The following is a 26381-nucleotide window of genomic DNA, read 5'->3' as shown; positions in this document are numbered from 1 at the left end:
TCAAGGCTCTCTTCATCAGCATTGTCGTTTCGATGTTGTCGACAAAATGCTTCGAAATCGTATAGAGCTGGAGTGTCACTATTCACGTTCAGTTGATCACCATACAACTTGGATCAGAAAGCTTCTACTTACTTGATGGATGGGGAATCGCCCGACAGATGTCTTAGGTATCAGAAAGCGTGAAGACCTCAGCCGAAACGAAGAGATATTGGTAAGCCACTTCAGCTTTTTCTCTAGTGACTTTTTAGCAGTCACTACAGCCCGCAACCTGTTAAAGAACTCTTCCTTAATTTTGAAAAGAGTATCCTTATTCAGTATGTGATACTGATATCGTAGTCCCGTCTTAATGTCACGGACTATAGGCGTAAACGCTTTATGAGCATTCACATACTCTATCACGCACAGAATGCGGGAGACATGATTCCGGAGATCATCAATCTTCAGTGAAAGCTACCCGATGTGACCTCTCACCTTAATCTCAACAGAAAAAGTACTCTCTCTTGCTAAAAGTAAGAGTGATGAGGCAGTATCGTAGACAGCTTGATTGATAGTGAGCAAAGTAGAGTCCTCCTGAATCCAAGTAGTTAGTTCACGGTTTTCCGTGTCAAGTAGATGTTTTGGGTAGTGTATCTTCTTTGAGATACATACTTGTCGTGTGTCAAAATCATTGTCAGCGTCTTCTGAAGAACAGCGTCTCTCCTGATGCAGCTGTGCTGGAAATGACAGATGATGAGATAGCCGTCCGTTTGTTAACAGTGATCTTCGTGATCACCGGAGATGAGAAGCATAATCACGAAGATGTTGTTGTAAAAAATTGCTATGGCGAGGGCGCAAATTGCTCCAGAGGGTATGCATCCTAAACATGTAGTTTTTCCGCTCCAGTACTCTGTAATGATAGCACATCAGGAGGTCGGCTTGTAATTCCTCTGTCCACCTAAATGCAGTCCGTTGTTCACCAAGGTCGTCATCGTTCGGAATCTTGGTGCTCCGCCCAGGTAGTGGGTAGCCCTCATCCGAGAAGTGCTGGTTGTAGGGAGCACTTCCTGGTTCAGTATGATCTTGAACTTCATTTTACTTCACATTAGGGAGTTGACCTAATGCAAAGGTTGTTGCGCGGTTGGTAGGTCAGCAGGTAGAAGGCTGGCTAACATTCCCCACGATGCGCCACGGAGAACACAAAATCCCCGCTGGCCGCACAACATGCATCATCATCATCATCATCATCATCATCATATCAACTACTAGATCTACGGTTATTGCTCTCATAACTTTTTTTTGTAGGAAACTGAATTTCCTATAAAAATGTTTAATCCGATTCGATAGGAAAGTCATCCGCTTCTGTTTTTAATTTTTTCCTTATTAATAGAAGGAAAAATGCATATCTTGGTATTTACTAGTTGGAAAAAATTTTTCGTCTTAAGTATTTATAGGAAATTAAATTCTCTTTTATATTTACGAGCACTTGATATAATTATTTAGTGGAGAAATAAGCACCTGTAATGATTTCCGTCGAAGTAACCTCTTGGAAAAACGAGGTCGTTGATCACTTGAATCCTTGAATTTGGTTTATTTTATTTTTGAGCTCTGCTGCCCACACTTACAAAAATAATTATATTTTTATAGAGCTTGATGAGTGCGTAATTGACTTTTATCAATATTTTTAATTAATAACTCGAGATGAGCACAAAATGATACGATTTAGAAAAACACGTGTTTTCACTTGAATGTGTATTTGCGAAAGATAATGGCGTCGGTCTTCTCGACAAGAGGCAGGAAAAAAGATGCGCATGCGCCGCACTGCGCAAGTCAAGTTTGAATTTAAAGGCCACGAGGCCCCAGTAGGTGCTGCCTCTATTTGCCGGAAGTGCAACTATATCTAAATTTAAATATAGTACGATTACGCAACAGTAGTGGTTGATGTCCTTTTTTTGAAAGTCCTTTTTTTGTACTTTATTCTAATGGATGTTAAAACTGAGAAAAAATTTTTTTTTTAGAAAAATGATGAAAGAGTCTTGTAGGGAATTTATTCAAGTTTTTAATACCATCCTTAAAATTACTGTGCGATCATTGGTACCTAAAATATCGATGATCAAACCCAAAAAGATCATTTTTTGTTTGAAGGCTGATATATCTGCGACAAATCGTTCTAAGAGTTTAAAAAAAGCCAAATTGAAGCTGAATAAATTTGCTAAGCGACCTATGCATTGGCTTAGTTGAGAGAATTTTTCTACGGTCCGTGGGCTCTTCGGAAAATAAAAAATTTAGAAATTTTTTGTCTCGCCGTATTTCTCATGTTTACACGACAGCCGGAGCTCTTAAAAAATTTTTAATAAAAATGCACCGAAACTAGAGATCCAAAGCTATAAGATGCTTTTTTTAAAATCTCGATACGATTATTTTTCACAAAGTTACAGCCTTCCATAAATCACTAAATAATTTATAAATTTTTTTATTCCTTCAATTTTTTGCCTTAGTGTATGAACATATATGAAGATACATTAAAAGTTTTCAACCGATATACAATCCATATAAGATTATATATGGTCATGCATGATCATATATGAAGGACCATAAAAATTTTTAAATGATGTTCAACTTCTGTAAGATCAGATATGGTTAGGAATGAACATATATGATAATACATAAAGTTTCTTACAAATTGTTTAACTTTTATGAAATCAGGTATAGTCAGGTATAAAGAGGCATGAAAATTTTTTACACGATGTTTAATGCATATAAAGTCAGATAGGATCAGTAATGAACATATGTGATAAAACTTAAGCTTAAATTTTAAGTTTAACTTTTAAGTTAAAATTAAGTTTAAATTTTATTTTTTTAATTTGTTGAAGATAAAAAAAAACTTCCGATTCCACAATAGAAAACAAACTTCTCAAATACCATGTAAAATATCAATATAAACGTAATGATTGTTGAGATTTCTAAGATCAATATATAAACCTATTGGATAGTCCCAACTATTAAATCCATGGTTTGTCAGAGTGGTACAAGCTTCAACTGATACGCAGAAGGATCCAGGTTTGAATCCCAGAAAAATACCGAATACTTTTTCGTCGATAGAAAAATTAATAATGATTGAACAATAACCATAAGTAAATAAATTTCAATTAATGTTAATGAACCATAAAATTAAAATGTTATTTGTTTAGTTTAAAAAATTTTCGTCAAACCTATATGTATGTCATATATAGTCATATATGATCATATCTAATCATATATGATCAGGCATAGCCAATTTTTATATATGATCATATATGAATGCTCATTTATGATCAGACATGCGATTTTTTTTTCCCGGGAATTCAATTTAATTTATAAGTTTCGGGAGAATTCATACAAACTTGAGGTTTTGTCATAAAAATAACTACTGAAGAAGTTCTCTGTTCAGAAATTTATTATTCTTATAATATTTTCGTAAATTTTATTTTTATTGATAAGAAATCCCGGTCGTGTTGTTAATTATTTTTATAGAGTTTGTTCAGGGTATATTATGCTAGATGACACTCTGAAACACTAAAAATGCAGTGTGAAAGGAGTAGATACTAAAGATAAGTTGGGAATAAGATACATTGGCGGCGTTAGTTTCGCAAGACAAACAAAAGAAGCGATAGGATTCAAAACAAAAATCCCCTCGAACAAAAAACATTATGTACATTTTGTGGAAAAAAGTTTTAAAATATGCTCTGAACAAACGCCATTAAAATAATTAACAACACGACCGGGATTCCAAATTAATAAAAATAAAATTTATGAAAATATTATAAGATTAATAAATTACGAATAAATTTCTGAACAGAGAACTTCTTCAGCAGTTGCTTTTACGAAAAAAACTCAAGTTTGTATTAATTCTCCCGAAACTCATAAATTAAATTGAAATTGTTAGAATTATTAACCAAAAACTGTTAGAATTCATGTGCATTGAAGTTTGACGATGAATATCTATTTAACGGTTAATTCAATCGTCTAATTATAGGAGACAATTTTTATAGATCAGTGATTTTCCTATAAAGCCATGAGGTGCGCGTATCATAATAATTTTTTTTTGATAAGCTATGAAATTCATAAGAACAAAGAAATCTGCTTGAAAATAATCAAACTTCAATTTGTAATAACTTTTGAACGGTGAGGCTTACAAAAAAACTGTAAGAAGCCTTTTTTGTAGAGAATTTATTTTCAAAACGCTGCACAAACTTTCCAAAGTTTCATTGATGAGGCCACAAGAGACCTACCATTTGTCTTCCCATACATCGACGACGTGCTGGTAGCTTTAGAGAACGAGGATCAACATCTCGAGCATTGAAAACTTTTATTTCAGGACTTACAAGACTACGGATTTGTCATCAACGCAGCCAAATCGGTGTTGAGTCAGCACGAGATAAAAGTTTTAGGTCAACACATCAGCGACAAAGGTATCAAGCGGTTGCCCGACTGGGTTGACGCAATTATTAACTTGAAATTTTCTGGTACGATCTCTATATTACGTGGTTTTCTAGGTACAATAAATTTCTACACGAAATTAGTCAGAAATGCTGCAGAAATCCTTATACCACTGAATAAACTGTTCGCAGGGTCAAAAGTCATTAGCCAACGCTGCAATACTTGCGCATCCTAATGACGACGCAACTTAGGCTATTTTCTCTGAAGCAACGAACAATGCCAATGGTGCAGTTCTGCAACAACTAGATGACGGAGAATGGCAACAGCTCGCGTTCTTCAGCAGAAAACTACAACCTCCCATTCAAAAATTTTCGACGTACGATCGTGAACTTCACGCCATCTACGAAGCTGTCCAACACTTCTGAAATGTTTTTGAAGGTGAGCAAGTTGTGATTTACGCTAATCATAAGCCGCTTCTTTTTGCTTTTCAGTAACGTGCTCAACGAGCATCGCTGTAGCAATTCCATCGCCTAGACTTTATTGGCCAATTCACGAGTGATATTAGACACATTTTCGGACACGAAAATATCTTCGCTGACACGCTATCGCGTGTTGAAGCCATTCCGACGCAGATTGCCACGCACGAGCTAGTAAACGCTCAGACGAAAGATTCTAAACTTCAAGATCTTCTTAACAACGTCACTACCATGGCAACAAATTGTCTTCAATGACCATACGGCCGCAGCTTATGGTGATTTTCTATCAGGTAAACCACGTCTATACGTTCCCGGTCAACTTCAAAGAAAGCTTCCGACGCACTGCACTTTCTGGCACACCCTGGTACCAGAGCGTCTCGGAAACTAGTGAGCAAACGCTATGTTTGGCCATCAGTCCAGAAAGATTGACGAGAATCCGCCAAAGCCTTTATAAATTAACAGTGAAACATGATCCATCGTCACGGGTCATCACCTCTCCCCGTTTTGAATTACCGACGCAACGTTTCGAGCACATCCATGTCGATCTAGTCTCTCCACCAGTATTTCACGGCTACAAGTGTCTGTCGATCGTTGACAGATTTACATGGTTTCCAGAAGCCGTTGCTTTTAAAAACGGAGACGCAAATACTGTCATTTTTTGTTTCAGAGACTTCAACACTTGTTTCCAGTATGTACTGGTGCGAGTCGGGCAAATTGGACCATCATTCTCAGCTCCGTACGAGGGTCCATACGAAGTCATCATACTACACGACAAATATTTTATTGTAAATTACAAACGCACAAATACTGCAATTTCAATCGGCAGACTAAAACCTGTCTATTTTATGGCCGATGACACATGAAATAATTTTTTTTTGTTTTAAACTCGCGTTTAAATACTTTTTTTTTGTTTTTACTTTTCACACAACGTAACACACATGCTCGAATTTTGTTATTAATTTAATAATGAATTTTGTTTTACTTTTGTTTTGCATTGTAAATATCTCTTATTATTTTTTATTTGTACATAAGCATCATATTTCTTTTTAAGAGAGAAAGTACTGTAGCGACTACGTCATTACTTTTATTGTTGTAATTCATAATTTCGGGTAAGCTCATTAATCATCGACCATCATCGATGGCTGATAATTATTATTTACCCCCCGCGATATACTTTTTCGGCATTATACAAGCGACGAATACACTCGTACAACAGAGAGTTACCCAGCAACTAGCTGAACGCATCCAATGCATCTAGCATTATCTTTTGTACTGTTACATATTAAAAATAAAACTAACTACTTGTATTTCCGTTAATATAACTAATCGGATTCAGGTAATTTAACTATTGTAGTGATTAAGTTCTTAAAACCATATCCCAATCACGATATTGAGTACTGCCCGACGTAATTTTCAAGAGGATGCCATTTCGTATCCATGGTATACATGGCAAATAGCACGTGGAATGTACAACATCACTACAGATAGCACACCGCCCGGTCACGACATGAATGTATCAGGGTTGTATATGATACATTACCTTTTGAATGCATTAGTGATTCTATTGGCCATTAAATCCAATTTTTTAATTGCAAAAATTTACATTAATCAATAGATTTAATTTTTTTCAATGGTGAAAAATTCCATTAAACATTAAATTTAATTTTTCAAAGGCGAAAAATTCTATTCACCAGTAAATTCAATTTTTCAATAGCGAAATTCTCTATTAACCATTAAATTAAATTTTTTCATGGCAAAAATTTTCATTATCCTATAAATTTAATTCTTTAATGTGAACAATTTACATTAACGAATAAGTAAATAATGGTTAATGTAATATTTTTCCATTAGAAATTTTACAACCCTGGTAACTACTAATTCTTCTCGATCCAAATTAGCGCCTATTTTTCAAGTATACAAAATTATTATTATGATAGTATTTGATCTGGGACAGTTTATATTTATCTAGAGGTTTTTTCATTCTTACCTTAAAAGTATATTTTCCAAATGTAGTTATGTTAGGAAAAATCGTAAGCAATTCCTTATGAAAATTGTCAGGTCAAGTATACTTTTTACATACATTATGTATTTAATAATATTGAAGCATACGAACGTACATCTACTCATTTTCTCATTTACAATATGAGAAGCTTTATATGCTTTTTGATGTCTTTCATTTTGTAGATTATTTTCGTATGAAACAATCCACGGAGGCAAATAAATTTTCGAACTCAATGATTAAGTATTATTATGTTCTACTTTATTCTCCTCTGAGCAATAAATTCATGATTGATTTTTAATTGTTTTTAACCTTGCTAAACCAATAAGGTCATTTTTACCTGTATATTCGATCTCAAAGACCTTATTGCAGCTCCTTTTTGATATACGCGTGACTCGGAATATTTTCATTAAAACAATTAAAGTCAATCATTGGCTTCAAATCGCATAGATTTGCAATAAAATATTATAAGTAACACTTATTTTTTTCCGCTTTACGTCATTTATTAAATTTCAAACAATAAATAAACGAGCAACCAGCAGCAATTACGTGACTGCTCAAATATCGGTACGAAATTTATAAAGTACACAGAAAAAAAAGATTCCTTGCCGGAAAATTAAAATATTAATTTAAATAAAGAAAATAAATACGACCGTCTTTTTTCCTATACGATTAGTTTTGTAATTAAAATATCTTACTTATGATACCAATTTCGATTGGTTATCAGAACACTACACTTTCCTATATTGACTTACCTGTTTACATCTGCTTGGCAGGTAGCCATACACAGAAATAAATAGACAAGCCTACGAAGGCATATTCTGTGTATTAAAAACTATCAGTTGAAATGAAATTCATTTGGTTATCAAAAGTGTGAAGGTGATGAAAAAAAATTGATTAAAATTAATTTAATTAAAAATAGCCATGAACACTTTTTGATAGCCAAGCCATCATAGGCATGTTTTTTAATAAATTATATTTGATAAAAAATATGTCTCATCTGGTTATCCGATGGGTGAAGGTCGATCTTCCACGGTCTTCTCTACTATAAGATTCATTTTTACATACTTTACGATCATTCTTGTGTAGCACAGTAACCATTCCTATCTATTTTTTTCCGTGTAACACGACTTCATTTTCGTGACGGGCTTTTAATTTTGGGGACTCAGATTCTACTACAGGGAGAATTCTTCATCTGTTTGATGATTGATCCCGAAATGCAAGTAAAAGTTTATTTTTTTCTTTAATCAACTTACCTTACTACAAAGTATTAGAAGAAATTGGACAGTATCAAGTTGATTGCAGGATAACTCAAACGTAAGCGTTTCATTCAACTCAACGCCCATTGCTGGACCTAGCATTCTTGTTTTTTTCTTCCGAATTTTCCTCCCAGTTTTTCCATAAAGCATTAGAACTCGCACATATAAATCTATAGTAAAAACATTTTAAATACATATTAATACTCTGACAAAACAAACAAATTAAAATTTCTTGAATCCTATTGAATCTTTTAGGATCCTAAAAGTATCGATCAATGAGATTTAAAAGGATTAAGATTTTATACTATTTTGGGATATTATTCAAACTTAAGAATATGATTAAAAGTATGTTTTTAATATTAGAATGTTTTAATAGTTTTGACTTTTGTTTAATTTAGAAAAAATCATTGGAAATAATTTAAATGGATTAAAGATTTTAGATACTTTCAAACCGTATTCAATCCTGAAAATCCCATAGAATTATCTGGCGTCAAAGTCAGACTAGTGTCTTGTAAAGTCATTAATGAATCTTTGGCAAGTTTCAAGGTCGGGCGATCGATTCAGAGAACCACGATGTCTAATTATCCAATCAGTTAATTTGGCGGATTCCGCTATCACATCTTAATCGTATTCTTGTGTTTTACCTTGATATCACGTGCTAACCTAACGCTAATTGAGGTATGGATATATTATTACAATCTCAGTGTTCTGAATTCCTTAATTAATCCCAATTTATTCTCAAAAATTCTTTTGAATTATTGAAACGACTATTTATTGAGCTCAGATAGAATTTACGCATTTAAATCATCATTTACATTGTCAAATTTTTCTACGTATAAGATTCACTATTTTACCACGAGGTTCATTTTTCGATTTAATTTATTTACAGGGGTATTCGCTATAATTATTCAAATCTGATCAGTTAAAGTGGAATTTATTGTTTTCTTAATCAAGTGTCTCTTTTTAGTTCGCTGTTTTCTTATGTCACATACTTTTAGAATATGAATTTAAATAATATAATATTACTCAATGGTTCCTAATTTTTGAAATTTAATTGTCAACTAATCAATAAATTTAATAAAATTAAAAATGGAGTAAAAGCATTAATTTCCCGAATTTTTTAAAATTCCTAAATTTTCGTAAGGGGAAATTAAAAATTTTATATTGCATGATATTCGTACGATAGTAGCATGAAGCTCTTATGCTAGCGTAGTCCCACAGGAGCTGATGTTTGAGGTCATAACATCGGTAAATAACTAGATGTGGGTTCCCGAAGTCAAGACTAGTTATTGAAAATTTTACCCTTTAATAAATACCCGTGTGAAAAAAATTAGTTCCAAAAACGTTCATGACAGTTAACATTCCAAAATTGGGACGATTCGGATCTTCAAAATGAACATTTCTGGAGCTTTGAAAAAATTAGAAGTGTGAAGAATTTTGAACAACAGTATATTTTTCTGGCGGGATTTTTATATTTTCTGAGCGAAAATTATTTAGATTAATAATTTTACGATTTTGAAGAACTTGAAAAAATATATACTTACTTGAGGATTATAAAGATTATAATGTCAATATATTGACTCATACCACAATTTTTCAGGTCTAAGGCTAAAAAATTTTTGTTTTTGTAATTTTTTCGTTGTTTTAAAATGAAAGATTTGAAAGTTATTATAAGCAGCTGGCCTTTACCGGAATCTTTTATGAATAAGTTCAGAATAAAATCCATTCGAGACATTCTGTCTTTATCATAATTTGAACATGTTCATAAACCGTTATATTAATAGTTGACCGTTAAATTATATAGTGACCTGAAATTAAATTTTTTCATTATTAGTCAGAAAACGTCCATAGTTAGTTCCAATAACTTTTTAAACTTCCCGCTAAGAAAATCGTTGATTTTCAAAAATTTCGGGAAGTTATTGTTTTCGGCCCGATTTTCGAAAATCGAGTTTTCATCAGATGTCGACGTTTTGAGGTCCTAGAAAGCTATTCTGACTATTTTCAGAAGGATGTCCGAGTGTGTGTATATATATATATATATATATATATATATATATATATATATATATATATATATATATATATATATATATATATATATATATATATATATATGTGTGTGTGTGTGCGTGTGTAAGCTCTACATAACTTTTTAACTAATAGACCGATTTGGATGTTTAAGGCGGCAATCGAAAGAGCTTTTTGGCCATAAACTTTTTTAAAAATTTGAGATCATTTGATCGAGTAGACTCGAAGATATTGGCCAATAACAAAAAAAAAATTTTTTTTTTAAATTTTTTATTGATTTCTCAGAAACAACTAATACGATCATTTTAAAAATCTAATCAGCTCTAGAACTCAATAAAACGCGTCGAATGCCGCCTTAGCCATCTCAATCGGATAATTCGTTCGAGAGTTATCGCGGGAGAAAGAAACGGTAAAAAACAGTTTTTTGCGAATATCTTTGAAACAACTCAACCAAACAATTACAAAATCTGATAAGCTTTAGAACTCAATAAAATATGTCGATTGTTGCTTTAACCATCAAATCGGTTAATTTATTTGTGAGATATCGTAAGAGAAAGAAATGCTAAAAACGATTTTTTTTTAGAACATCGGCATACAAAGGTATTTTCGAGCTCGAAGAGCTCGAAAATACATTTATAACAATGTTTTCGAGCTCAAGGAGCTTGAAAATAGCGGGAAGTTTTGGGGCTGGCCCGCAAGGTCAACCAATAGACAGATTTTTTTTAACAAATTGTGAACAAGTAGCATGATGATATAAAAACCTGCATTCCCTAAAAACTTCTAATAAGAATAAAAAATGTTCATATTTAGTTCTAATAACTTTTTTTTTTTGGAAAAAGTTTTGAATAAATAGTAAGATAATATAACAAACTAAATTTTTTAGAAAGTTCTAATAAGCGTCAAAAAATATTGATAATGAGTTCCAATCAGTAATTTTTTAAACTCCTTTTGAGCAAGACAGCATGTCTTAGACGGATTTTATTCTGACCTAATTCATAAAAGATTCCGGTAAAAGCCAGAAGACGTTCATAGTAACTCTCAAATCTTTCATTTTAAAACAACTACAAAAATAAAAAAATAAAAATTTTTTAGCCTCAGACCTGAAAAATCGAGGTTTGAGTCAATATATTGACATTAAAGTCTTTATAAACCTCAAGTAAATATATATTTTTTCAAGTTCTTTAAAATCATAAATTTGTCAATCTACATTATTTTCACTCAAAAAATATATAAATCGCGCAAGAAAAATACGCCGTTGTTAAAAATTTTTCACACTTCTAATTTTTTCAAATTTCCGAAAACTTTCATTTTCAAGATCCGAATTCTCCCAGTTTTGGTATGTTCACTGTCATGAACGTTTTTAGAACGAATTTTTTTTTACACTGGTATTTTCGCTGTCTATTATATTTCAAAGTTATACGCTAAATATGCGGGTTGCTACACATGCGGGCCGCCAAGACGCCAAAACATCGAAAACCTCACTAGATCCGTGATGTGTCAATGCTAGAGAAAATGATGAGGCACAATAAAAAATTCAGAGCAATGTCAACAACTCATCAGAGTTTAGCTGTTTATTGCAATAATTAGTCATTCTGATGTAGCAACAAGCGTTATTATACTTGTTCAATTAAAAAAAAAATCCAACAGAAGCTAATTGGGCTAGAGCGAAAAGAACAATTGGTTACCTGATAAAACAACATGAACGGTGGCTTCGTCAAAACTTTAAGAATGGAGTAATAATAGAATATTCCAATTCACATTGAGCCAAAACTAACTTTGATAGACAATCAAACAGTGAATCTGCTTATCATTTATTCAGAGAGTCCATAAGCTAAGCATTTCATAAGCAATTTTGTATTGCTCTCTCAACATTGAAAGCAGATTATTTTTAACTACCCACTATAAAAATTGAAAATTTTCAAAAATTTGGCAACTTAGTGTTTTCATCCTTACTTTCAAAAATTAAATTTTCATGAGATGCCGACATTTCGAGGTCTTAGAAAGCTATTCTGACCATTATCAGAATGCCCGTATTAAAAGAAACGATTTAAAACGATCAGAAAAAAAGAAATTTTGACGAATAAATAAAAACTTGTCGTCATTTTCCACCAATGACAACAATTTAATTACTCCCATCAAAATATCAATCAAAGTTTTTGAATAGCCTACCATGGCTCAGGGCCTTAGTCGAATATCAGATCTAATGATCTCGAGTTCTATGGACTGCGAATAACGAAACCGCGAAAATTTCGTGAATCTTATTGGAGGAATCCGCTTTTGCGTTGAAAAATCAATAGGGAATATTTAACTCAAATCTTTATAAAAATCAATTAATCTTACTACAGGAACCTACGTTTGCGTTGAAAAGTGTAAGATCCTTAAACTAAAATTCTAGTCAATTCAGTTATTGTAGGAATCCGCGTTTGCGTTGAAAAGTCAATAATTAAATCTAAATTATCTTTAAAAAATTCTCAAACATCAATTAAAGATTTGGTTCGATTGAATAGTGATACAAAATAAAAATAATTTGTAATTTAATCTCGAGTCGATTCAGTTTTGCGCATACAAGCCTTCGGGCCAAACATAGACGCATAATACGATAAAATTGTATACTTAAAAATTGTGAAAAGTTATAGTGTGTAAGCGAAGTTCAATTATAAAATATTGTAATTGGAACGTTTAATAAAAAGATCGGAGATCATAACTTTAACCATGCGAGTTTCATTCAAAAGTAGCACATAAGATTTTATCCTACAATCCCAGCCACGCCCATTCAAGCAAATCCTTCAGGAGGAGGCCGAGTGAGCTGCAAAGTTCTGGAGGGATAAAAGCCTGCCGTGTTAGAAGAAAGAATCATCTAAAGGTAAGTGAGAGACAATTTTAATATCCTTTCTCTTTGTTGATCGATTAATAAATGCAACGTTGACCAAGCTCGAAGGCGTTTGGGTTCGTACACTCTTTGAAAAACCTACAATAAATAATAAACATAGGAACCCTCACAGATTTGAATCATGGTGGAAACACCGTGGAAGTGTAAACACCATGGACCCACCGTGGTTACAAAATAGGTTTGTTCCATAGTAGGAATACCGTGTATACACTGTGGTAAAGTCACCGTGAAATGACGGTGGATACACCGCGTAATTACAGTGGTAAAATGGAACAAGCCCACCGTGTTTTCACCGTGATTCTAAACTGCCAGGGAAGCGAAAATCTTCCTCGTATTCTTTATAGTTGTCCGCATCCTCTGAATCGCTCGTCAAATTTTCCTATCGCTACCAATGAGAGAAATCCCGGATAATTAATTTAAATTACAGTGGTGGACAAAAAACTTTTAAATACTTTCAATACTTTTGAATCACCCTTTTTATGGACATTCAACATTACAAATCGTTTCTTTTAATCAGGGTGATATCCAAGTGTCTCTATGTGTGTGCGTGTAAACTTTTCATAACTTTTAAGCTAATTAACCGATTTAAATGTTTCTTGCGGTTATCGAAAGAGTTTATCGACCATCAACTTTCCCGAAAATTTCAAATCATTTGATTGAAAAGACTCGAAGATATTTGTGAATTACAAAAAGAAAATCAATTTTTTTTTAATTTCTCGGAAACGACTTGAATGATCGACTCTAAAATCTTGTCAGCTCTATAAGTCAATAAAACGCGCCAATTACATAATTGAACATCAAGATCAGTTGATTAGTTCAAAAGATATCGACGACAAAAAAATTAAAAAATTAAAATTTATGTTATTTTTCCCAAACAAATCATAACATAATGTACTAAAATGTGTTTAAAATCAAACTAACTTTTTGTCTTACGGTCTTCCTCAATTACCACGTAATGTAATGCAATTCGTTCATTAGTTCAAATAATATTTTCAATAAAAAAATTGAAAAACACCTTTTCTTAACATTTTTCTTGGCTATTTTATATATTAACGTTCTGATCTTAGTCAAATTTCATTCAAATCCTTATTTTAATCATTGAGGTTGATTCATGCCTGGCTACATTGATTTTACGCCCATAATAAGTATTGTTTAAACATTGAATTGTAGATAAAAATTTTAAGAACGCTTCTTTATTAAGTATTTTCGATGTCTTGAATTTTTCAAGTTCAGTATAAAATGTAGCTATTTTCAAGTTTGAAATCACCTATGTAATCACAAGTATTGTCAAGTTTAGAAACACCTATGTAATCAAAGGTATTGTCAAGTTAAGGAAATTGAAAATAAGGATTTCGATCTCTTCGAGCTCAAAAACAGCCGGAACTTTTGGAGCTAGCCGGCAGGGTCAACCGATTGACAGATTTATTGTTTGAACCATATCAAGACTGCATTTCAATTCCGAAACTCTGACAGGACTTTCTTATTGGAAATACAAGAGCAATTATTATGCATGAAGACAATCAAAGCTGCATAGAAATGATTCCAAAGTTCAAGGTTAACAACGTCACTGAGCACATTGATAATAAATAGAATTTTTTTAATCATCATACCATCAAGAAGTAAATATTGTAACAAGACTGTGGAAATTAGAGACAGTATAACTGTGATTTCCTGCCTTATTAGCAGATATTGAACTGTAATCATTATTTTTAATTATTTTCTTTAATTTGAGTAATATCCCTTCCAGAACCAAACTTTTATGGACACATAATCATGGGTATTCTTTTTTTAATAACCTATACCTTAATATTACCATCACATAAAACGGCAATATTTATTTATTTGGATTTGATCAACCTGCGTACGTAACTGTCGCTTTGGAGAAACCACGCAGTACTAACTACAGTATTACTGGTGGATTTTACTGCGATCTGTTTATGCAGAAAATAGTCTATCTCTGCATATATCTCCCGGTATTTCATCCGCATGGAGACGATTGCATAAGTTTTTGGAGTGCGGTCTGGCGTATTAGATAACGGTATTCTACCTGAAGAGTTTTTCTACTTAAGTAAACCCAGAAGCCTAGATCTCCATTAAGTCACGATTATATAAAAGGGCTCGTGACGGTTGAGATCCCGCTTAGTTCGTTCATCAGCATGATTTGCCAGAGAATTTCAACACCTACGTTTTACCTGCGTACAGACCAAATATCTAATGCCATAATCTCAACAGTATGTGCCACGTCGTATGAATAAGTATAATATTAGGATTCTTTATTTCATCTACTTTGTAAGGATTCTGCATCCCTGCTTAAAAAATCCGATAGATTCTCATAAAAAAATTTTTATGAGAATGAATCGGTAAAGTGTCCCATCGAAAAATGATAGTTCATATGAAAACCTATGAGAATATTCAAACCCAAACATAATCCGATAGAAACTTACCAAATCCTTCTACTTATGTCTCATTCATTCTTATATAAAATTTGTTGTACATGTTCACATTTTTGTCAGAATGATTAGGAATGCGTCGTACTTATACATTTCGTAAAAGAATCAATTGGAAATATAGACGTCTTGTTTCTTCTTGTTGTAAAAGAATGAATGGAAAAATAGTTTTATTTTTTCACGTGAATTCGTAAGCGACATTCTTATGGGAATCTATGAGATAATAATTTGCAATGCGTCAATTTCTTATAAGATTCTATGGGTACAAGTTTATACCACTCTTACCGCTGTATAAGAATGAATGAGAAAATAGTTTTATTATTTTTACGTTAATTCATAGGCGACATACTTATGGGGTTCTATGAGATAATAATAAAAAAATGAGAGAAATATCGTATATTTCTGTTTCCTAAAATAATTAAAAATTATTTGGAGTAATTTAAATTTTGAAACAATTTTCAGTTGAATTGAATAAGAAAACAAAATCATTTATTTCTTTGTTTAAAAAAATAATTTCATTACTAGTTGACAACTCATTTTAACCCACTGAGAGTTATACAGTGTAGACTCTGGTTATAAGTTACATCGGACGCTCTACTTACTCTCACGTCAATTTCATTTTTTTCTGTAAGTAAGAGTATAGACAAAAAAATAACTTTATAACCAGAGTCCACTGTATATTATTTTTCAACTTCGGTAAAGAAGAAATCTTTAATTATTTTCCAACATGTGATGGGACTCGAACTGACGACCCTCGATTGAAGCTCTGAAAACAGTTCAAGTCAAGTGCTTTAGCTCGCTCAGCCACCACATGCATTTGGAAATCAAAATTTTATCTTTTACTTAAAGCTATTCAGTACTATATATGGCCAAGACTAAGCTTAAAAAAAATTATTTTTATTTATTATTGAAATTTTGATAATATGATGTTCTCTTTGTTTTTTGTAATAGTTTTAAATTCATTTAATGCATTTTTTAAAAGAAAGTTACTCAATTGTTTCTTTTCTTTTTTCATAATCTTGAAAAATGTCAGTTTTAAACTTTATTAAATTGATTAAATTACAAGAAAAACAGATAAAATTCGACTCGAATATTCCTAAAATGTTTTCCGAAAAAAAAAAAAAACACATGGTTGTTTTTAGTATTTTTTTTATTATTTAAAAAAAAATATAGCATAAAAATTCATTTGTTTACAACAAATTGTTTGTTTAAGAAATAAATGAAAAATTATTAAAAAATTATTTTTTTATAAAACAAGAGTAAATGATAAATTATGATTTAATAAAAAAATAGTTCATTACTATTAATACTAAGCAATAAAAAAAAATTGTTAATTAGCAAATGCGCTTTTTAGCAATAAAAGAAATTTTTTTTAAGGAACGATTTTTTTCTTAAAAATCATTATTTTCATCAAGCATCTTATTCCCAAAAAAAAAAAATTTTTTTAGTCTTATTAACAATGCATTTGTTTACAATAATTATTTGAACGATGTAAGTAATAATTTTTTTAAACTTATTGTTAAGTAGCTTTTAACAATAAAAAAACAAAATAATCAAAAAAATAAAATTCCTTGATTGCTTTATTTACATTTTTAATTTTTCAATTCCTTAGATCGTAAATAAAAAAGTGAAAAATCGAAATTTTTTAATTTTTCCAACGGCGATTTTTTCTAAACCCTTTCAAGAACAGCTCTACGAAGTGAACGAAATCCTGGATTCTTAGTTTAGAAATAATCAGGGTTTTTATATAAACTTTGAACGAGTAAAAATGAACTAAATAACAAAAGCATAGTAAATTGAACAATTGAGGTAAAATTTTTTTTTCGGTGGATTATTATTAATCCATGTGTTTAGAAAAAACCAAATTTTTTTTATTTCTTAATATTTATATTTAATCGGTTAAAATAATTTTTTTCGATTATGCTATTGATTCTATTAACGCGCGTGCATGCGCTGCTACCCGTTTTTAGTCCCATTTTCACCGCTAAATTAAAATTATAAATATTGTTGATACAGTTCGGGGAGGCAGGACTTTTTTTCGGAAATTTCCTGCTCTTTGAGGATCTTTTTACAGAGTTTGGATATCTCAAATAGTTGTTGAACTATTTGTAAAAAACCAAACCACCTTTTTTTTTTTTACTAAATTGTTAATAACTTACAATTTTTGCTAGGCCCAACTTTCCACTTTAATTTTTTTTTATAGATGCCATTTCGAATCAAATCAGACCTTACTCAAAATTTTCGGTGGTCTTGGAAAGATTTTCGTCAAAAAGGCACTTGCTGACTAGACTAATATGTTTATATGCGTAAATACCGTAATTTACATGAGACAATAAGTCATTGAACATACAAAATGGAATATGATGAATTTTATTATTTTCTCATAAAATTCAATTGTTAATGACAGGATCATTTTCTCATGCGTTCTTATTAAAACAGAAATTCCGTAAATTTTCTCATAGAATCCCATCATTACTGATGGAATGATTTCCTCATACGTTCTCATTGAAACAAAAATTTTGCTAATTTTATTATTTTCTCATAGATTTCAGTTGTAATTCTCGAGATCATTTCCTGATATGTTCTCATCCAAATAGAAATTTTGACAATTCCATTATTTTCTCATAGAATCCCATCATTACTGACGGAATGATTTCCTCATACGTTCTCATTGAAACAAAAATTTTGCTAATTTTATTATTTTCTCATAGATTCCATTTGTTAGTGACTAAATCATTTCCTCATACATTCTCAACTGAATAGAAATTTTGTAAATTTTATTATTTTCTTATAGATCCCTATAAATACCGTGAATATTTTATCCCATCTAACCTTATAAAAACTCATTTTTTATAAACATTTGTATTTTCCGATAGATTCTTATAAAGAATCCCTTATCAGAATCTATGAGAAAATAATTTTTTTAAATACCTCCTATTCAATCTCATAAAATTCAGTAAGTTCTATGAGAAGAGGACTCTCGCTTCCCATAGAACTCATTGATTCTCATAAAATTCCTATGAGAATTTATAAGAAGCTATCGGATCTTATGAGATTTTTTAAGCAGGGATACCTCATTGGCTACATCATTATTTCATTATTTATTTACTTAGTTTCTTCCAATCTCTAGTGTCCTATCACTTTATTATCCCTATTCGTTTAGTCTTATTTCTATTAGCCTGTTGATGTTTGGTAAGTTTGTAACACTAGCATTACCTGAACCTTTTACCCCGCCTAGCTAAATAACGCATTTCGAACAGTACATTCGGCCTCGATGGACAAACCGAGTGAGCAGGTCACTAGACGAACTGTTTGAAGGACCTACAGGATATATGGGACTATCCCCACATCCCCATACAGTAACGAACTCAAGAATTAACTCAACTTCGTTTCAATATGTTATGTCCAATTAATTTTGTTTTTGTTAGTATATTTTATAAATAAATTTACGATACTCCTTGTTACAAAAGGTACGCAAAAGCGCAGCGTCAGCTTTACCACCATTTATGCATATAAAAGTAGCGGGATGATTTTCTGCAATTATGACCGACAAATCAAACGTTAAATAATTAAATTTTATTTTGGTCACTCATTCAAATAATACTAATTCATAAGAGTGTTAATTCGTTTAACAGACATAATTAAATAATTAATAACTTAAACAAAAATTCACAACAGTTTACTTCACTTGTTCAAAAGAAGAGTTTCACACGATTATCAGCAAAACGCGTTAATCAGTTACGTGCCAACGCTTCGGCTTGCTCAATTGTTTAATTACTCAAACTATTGTTCATGCGAGATTATTAATTGCGATTTAATTGTTCTTTGATTAGGAATCTATATCGTTAAAAATAAAAAAACTCGGGCGTTCTGTCCGACGTCTTCACCGGATATCATGTTCAATCTATGCGTCGGATCGATTGCTCGATAAAAGTCCAAATATATATATATATATATAAATATATTGTGACGTTATTTTTCGTATGGGGGTCAAGTCAAAGTGAACGTCACAAACGCCAACTGATTTTTACTGTATTTACGAGCATGGTAACCCAAGACTTAGAATTTAGCGTACAGGTATTAACGATTTTGATACAGATTTTTGATTTAAGTCATAGTTTAAGAATTAAATATGGAGTAACGTTTAGCTACAGTTATGGATTTTGTTAAGAAAAATTATAGTAAAGATTTAGAATCCGAGTTATGGAAATTTAATATGGAATATGGTTTGAGATTTAGAGTTGAGATAATGATAAAGTTTGAGTTTTAGTTTACAGTTTGGAATTTTTAGTATGTGGAGAAGTCAGTGTTACCGTGGAGCGGGACTTGAATTAGTCACCCGGTATCATCTGATGATAGAACCTAGTTATATCCCTATGAGACTTCTTGGTAGATTGCAGAGGTCTAGCTGAAATGCTAGCGCTCTAGTATATAAGGAATCTGATGGATGCAGATCGGGATCAGTTTTGAGTTTTGGTTTGGCAGGCCTCAACAGTAATATTGTGACCGTTGCTGTTGTGAAAGCCGTTTGGTAATTTTTAATTGCTTTTGTCTGACAGGCCTCAGAGGACAAGTCATGACCACTTGTACCGCTGAGGAAGTCATAGGTCACTTAGTTTTAAGTTTTACGATCCCAGCTGAAGTCTGTTCCAGGAGAGCAACTACCAAGGATATCCATACTCAAGGTCAGGTTTAGTGAGTACGTTTGGTGAGGTATAAGCCTCCAGTTATCGATACAGTAGAGTTTGGGAATTGATTTATGGATTTAGAATATAGAGGTCAGTTATAGATAATGATAAGATTTAGTTTTGGATTTTGAGTATTGAGAAAAGAGGAGTCGAAGGGAGACCTTCGAAGAGTACGGACGTGAGCATTCAGCTCTGGTCGCTTGAAGCGAGCAGACGTGTCCAGAAATGGCGTTACAGTTCATGGCATTGCGGAAAGCTACAGATAAAGAGTATTGTTACAGAAGTACTATTTAAAACAGTGTAAGACGTTACTCGATATTTTATTCCAGTAGTAATCAGGTATGAAATAATTATTATAATTATCAATAATTAATTGAGTTCGAGTCAGAGTCTTGAGATATGATGCTACTGTTGTAATTAAAGAAAATATTTAAGGACTGAGAGAATTATGAGGGTATTGTAACAGTTAGAGTCATGTTCACGATTTATTGTTAATGTTACTTCATAAATAATTATGAGAAATATGTTTATTATTAAACCAATTGTCGTCTAATTGACGTCAATCTTAGATCCATGTACGTTAGTTTTACTAGTTTTGTTAAAGAGAATGTTCTAGAATATCGGTTTTATAATTTATTGCTCCAGGTTACTGAATATTAGTTGATTGTTAATTAGCTTTAGTAATTAATTAATTTATTTTTAATGTATCAATACATATCCTTCAGATGTCAATTTACCTTTTTGTTAAGATTAATTTCATTATTATTAGATTCAGTATTTCGTTATAAAGGAGACTTATTTATACGATGCTACAGTATTTTGTTAATTGTTAAATGGAGATCTTAAATTATTTGTTGTTTAATAAAAATTGCAAATTCACTGATAATCTACATGAATTTGGAATGATGTAACCCGGACCACTCCCTCTCTCCATAAACCTACACACTGAGCGACACCATAGCATACCGTAACTCTGTTTTTAGTTTTCCAGTCTCTGTTTTTGTTTTTGCTTATAAGTTCTGAGCATTTTGTTAAGTTTTAGTTTTTATTTAGTTGCGTGGTTTTGGTGATAATTCCACAGTTCAAAAATTATCCGGTTTTTATTTATGCGTGGTTTTAAGATAGTTCCACAGATCAAAAATTTATCTAATTCTTAAGATTTACTGGTTTGGTGATTCCAGTGATAAAAAATTACCTGGCGCCCTGTTGGTATTGAGACTGGAGGCTAAGGATAGAGAACGAAGTTTGTAGCGCAAAGGAAATTCGGGCGTATTAACGTATGCATGAATGGATAGATTTTGTCGTTATAATATATATATTTATATATATTTAAACATGAATATTATAAAGATCTATCGATGATTATTACTCGTTTAGAGGGACGTAATCACCATGCATTGAATACGTAAACTAGTTTATAACACTGAGGGGAAATCAATTTTGAAATAAAATTGTAAATTAGCTGATGATATCAAAGAACATACTTAACTCAGTTGGTAGCGATGTGCCTGTTAAGCATTTTAAATTCCGTATCTTCATAATAGTTATCGATAAGCGTTGAGCAGTTGGTAGATAAGTTACTCCTAGTAAAATATTTCCAAATTCCTGCAATTTTAATAATATTTAAAGTTGTTTTTTTAATTTATTTTTAAGTCAGTTATGAGTCATTAAATGTAAAATGATTTTACTTGATTAGATTGCTTCATTTTATAGTTGAATAAATTCATCTCTGGATTCGTAAATATTTTTCTAAGATCTTTAAAAGGAATTTGAATGGTAGATAATTCTGTATGATTAGCATATCGATCATTATCAAAGACTGATATAGATAAAATCCAATCCTGAAAAACAAAATATAATAATAAACAAATAAATAACATCTATTTTCACCGACTACCTTTGTACTGCACACATTAACATCTTCTATGACGAATGTTTCGCTGTATACTGGGTTGACCGTATGTCGAATACTACGGGTTCTAAAACTATGAAGTACATTCTGATTTTTAGGAGTCCACAACTGCTTAACAATTTTTACAACGACATAAGGTTTGATCGCACAGTTATATTGCTTGGGCGGAATATTGGATAAAGCCTATAAATATTTTTTTGTTATCAAAAAATAAAAGTAATTTAGTTGTAGTGAATAATTCCATTAAATCACGACCTCAATACTAATGACAAGTTTCCCTTTCGTACTTTTCGGCTCATCAATCGTTGGTAAAAATTGCAGAATTAATGTTAATTCAGTTGGAAACTCTTGTATTTTTTTCATATTTGTAAGATTTCCTTGATCTACTAAACTCTAGAATATTCAAATTAATTAATAGAAATAAATATATCAATCGTTTGTATATTGGTTTCACAGCTTACTACGGAAGATGATTTTTTTTGTGAATCAAAATCTAAACAATCAGATTGAGACCAATCCTTGAATGATTCTCCATTCTTGCAGATACTTCCGTTATCGTAAAGACTCCCTAGACGCCAAGATCGGTAACTGATATCACCTAACTTAATATGTCCATTTGGATGGTCAGCTTGCCACTCAGCAACAGTTTTGTTTTTTTGGTTTCCTTAATTCAATTATTGATAAATTATATAAATGATTAATATCGTTATTCTGAGGTCTATTAGATATCATTTGGGCGAGTTTTATCCTTAAATAGTCCATAAAATCGGTAATTACTAAAAGTTTTTCATTATTTTCTATTTTTCATTCATTTCCAAAATTTTTTAACATTATTATTATTATTATTGTTGAGGGGCAAGGTTCATAATGCTAGTATATTCCCGAATGTACCAGAATGTATTAGCCTATAATAATGGCCATTGTCCATTTTACTATAGTGGTTAGTTCCTAGCAGTACGCCACCCTAAACGGACGAGTATCTTGTCCTGTATCTTATTACAGTAACGTGTAATATACTTAACGTTCCTAACCACGAATATATCAATCATTTATTAACAACCCACTAGCCCTTATCATCAGGTTATGGGTCCAGTTAACCTAGATAACTCAGACTGTGCTAGATAAAGTTAAATTGTAAAAAATTGAAGTGGTTATTAACAAACAATGAAATTAATTAGAAGCACGTGAAAAACGCGCGGGAAGCATCGAGAAGTTTCAATAGCGTGCAGTGGCGTGGAATTCGTCATTGTAAGACACTGAGTGTAGGAGCTCGAACAATTTGGCAGAAAAACCGTTGTGAGCTGTGATTAGCGAAAGAATTAATAGTGTCGATTTGTGGTTGTTAAGCGTTCAGTAAAAATGGCTTCTTCAATAAAAATAGATTCTCTTACCATGGAGAATTACAGGTCTTAGAAAACACAGATGAAAGGTATTCTTATGAAATATAGAAGTTTCTCATTGGTGAAAAAACCAAACCAGCGTTAGGACTAGAAAAAATTGCAGCGTGGGTCAAAAAAGGAGCGAAGGGCAATGGCAGACCTTTTGATATCGTTGGGGACGGATGAAGCAGCAGCGTATAATGACTTGGAAACGTTGAAGGAAATCTGGGATAAGATCAAGGTCAAGTTGGAGATAGCCAATGAGATAGAAGCACAGAAGAAGTTACCATCACTGCACGAGCTCAGGGTCTCAATTCTGGAATACCAAGAGGGATATGCAGAACAACATGTCAAACTTGCACAAAGAGCAATGTACTCGAGGTACAAACAGAGAAAACAACGTGGACAACATGGCGGAAAGCCAAAGGCGTTAAGTTCTCGGGACGAGAATTTTCGGCGGGAAGTCGAATCTTTAAACTGTCATAAGAGGGAGCACATCGCGAAGAACTGCCAAGAGAAAAACAAAAGAGAGTACAACAGTGCGAGAAATACTAATGAGCCATCTTTAAGTACCAGTGAATAGGATATGTACAGTAGTAGTGGTAACAAGTGTTGGTGTATAGACAATGATACGACCAGTCATTTGTCCAATAGTAGAAACAAATTTAGCTAGTTCATGCCTAAATGTGCAGAGTTAAGCCTGGCAACAGACAAAAACACTAAAATATTGAGAACAAGAAGCTTTTCAGTAAAAGTGTCGACCGGTAAAAGACAATGAGACATCGGGTTTGAGAACAAAGTTATTCTCAGTGGCACGCACCACAAACTTTGGATATACCGTAAACTTCAAGAAAACTGAAGAGGTGGTGATAAATAAAAGCAATGATGTGATTGTGCGCGTGCAGAGACGTAGAAATCTGTACTTAATAAATGACATTATAGGCAGTGTTAAGAATGCCGAAACCCGTTAAAAACTAGGTTTAAATAAACGGCATGAAAAGTTGGGGCATATGAACGAGCGAGGCCTGAAATTCATGGCCAAAAATAAATTGGCGTATGGCTCGGAAATAAGTGATAGTGAAAAGCCGTTAGAGTATGAGGTGTGCATCCAAGAAAAAGAGACCAGATTACCTTTTCCTAAGACCAGTGAACAGAGAACTCAGAAATTATTAGAAAAAAAGTTTGGAAAATTCTAATTATCATGCCTTAAGCGCAATAAAACAATAAAAATGCGTAAATGATAGCGTTCACGCCTAAGACATGCAATTATTTTGTTCAATCTAATGATAATAAAAAACATGCAGTCATTTATTATTGATTATTTTTATTTAATATTAATAGCAAACGAAGTTTTATCTTTTATCTTATATGATGAAATTAAATCTATGACGGAATTTGACTGTTATTTCGTTTGAGGCTTCCCGATTCCGATTTTATTCTTTATAATTCGTTTTTTTGTTTGAACTTCCCCGCGAGTGGTGTTATCTCCTCTGTAGGTTGAGCTTAAAAAAATTTTAACAGATGATAAAACAGTTAGTAATTATACCATCATGTATGTACAGTTTCTGCTTGCTCATAGTTATTTCAATCCTATTTTATGAAAAATAATATATATGGCTGAAATCACAGAAAATCCACCGAACTGACGGAAAAAATTAACTGTATTGAAACGGAATTATTTTGACACACAATTTTCTCAAGGGTTTTAGCAGATTCCCTAAGGAATAAAACAAAAAAAAATTAAATCGTGAAAATGACTTTTGACAAAGTTGTGGTGTTATCAAGCCCAGTGCTCCTGTGGATATCACGCCTTTATTCGTTTATTTCGACAGAAAAACGAGATTTTTCTGAGAAATCTTATTTAATTGACAAGAAAATCTATTTAATATGTTCTGTAGTTATTATTACTTATCTCAATATGCTTTTTATACATAAAATGTGGACCAATACGACATGCATCTGGCTCAAGGAAGAGATATTTCGTCACTTTCGTTGATGATAAGTCAAAATGGTGTCAAATATACTTGATGAAGAATAAATCTGAAGTCTTGAAGAAGTTCAAGGAATATAAAGACGAAATGGAAAACCAGACTGGGGGAAGAACAAAGGCGTTACAATAGGACAACGGAAAAGAGCATTGTAACGGGGAGCTTAACGAATACTTACGGAAAAATGGAATGCGGAAAAGATTGACAGCACCACACACCTCCTAACAGAACGGCATAGCAGAGAAAAAAACCAGACACTGATAAAGATGGTACGATGTATGATGTGACAGGCAGGGCACCCCTTCCCCAACCTGTGGGCCGAGGCGTAAAACAACGCGAATTATACGAGGAGTAGATGTCCGACCAGTGCGTTGAACGAAAAAATACCTTATTGTGTGTAAAAGATAAAACCTCTCACGATTAAACACATGCAAGTCTTTAGGACAAAGGCTTTGTTTTGAAGAAGACGCGAAAGCGCGGAAAACTATATTCTAGATCAGTACCGGGGTATTCATAGGATATGCACTTACTTCAAAGGCATATCGCATCTATATTCCGCAAGATAAATCAGTCAAAACTACATGAGATGTGAAGTTTGTCGACCACATTGGTTTCAAAGGCGAATACAAAGAAATACTTGAGAACGAAAGAAACACTGAGGTAATAGAGGAGCAGTGCCAAAAACTCAAGATGCCGAGCGAAGAGCCGGAGAATCCCGAATCAGCAAAAGAACCAGAGAGACCCCAGAGAAAGAGAGGAGCAAGAAAGTCTTGGGAGGGCATAGATTTACCCAGCAAAAGACGCCGGGGACACCCGATGTACATTCGGATTGAATCGATTGAAAGATCGAGAAAAGTATGCGTCACAGTACTAGACGAACAGAGTGGGGAAAACAACGGAGCTGCTAGCGAAAAAGAGAA

The 26381-nt window shown here is 32.5% G+C and overlaps 1 protein-coding gene across 2 annotated transcripts in view; it reads right to left on the bottom strand.

The window, feature by feature from the left end:
* Nucleotides 1-26381, bottom strand: part of LOC103580419 (synaptotagmin-5) — a 99640-nt gene that overhangs the window by 56818 nt on the left and 16441 nt on the right. For both annotated transcript variants that reach the window (XM_053739221.1, XM_008562154.3), the window contains exons 4-9: nt 22556-22758; nt 22350-22487; nt 22080-22277; nt 21871-22023; nt 21667-21787; nt 8127-8299 (exon numbers count right to left, since the gene is read on the bottom strand). In XM_053739221.1, the coding sequence (XP_053595196.1) occupies nt 8127-8299; nt 21667-21787; nt 21871-22023; nt 22080-22277; nt 22350-22487; nt 22556-22758 (986 nt within the window). The remainder of the gene's footprint in view (nt 1-8126; nt 8300-21666; nt 21788-21870; nt 22024-22079; nt 22278-22349; nt 22488-22555; nt 22759-26381) is intronic.

Source organism: Microplitis demolitor, chromosome 5 (assembly GCF_026212275.2).
Source record: "Microplitis demolitor isolate Queensland-Clemson2020A chromosome 5, iyMicDemo2.1a, whole genome shotgun sequence".
Lineage (NCBI taxonomy): Eukaryota > Metazoa > Arthropoda > Insecta > Hymenoptera > Braconidae > Microplitis > Microplitis demolitor.
Note: the sequence above shows the minus strand (reverse complement) of the source record. Positions and strands in the feature narration are given on the sequence as shown.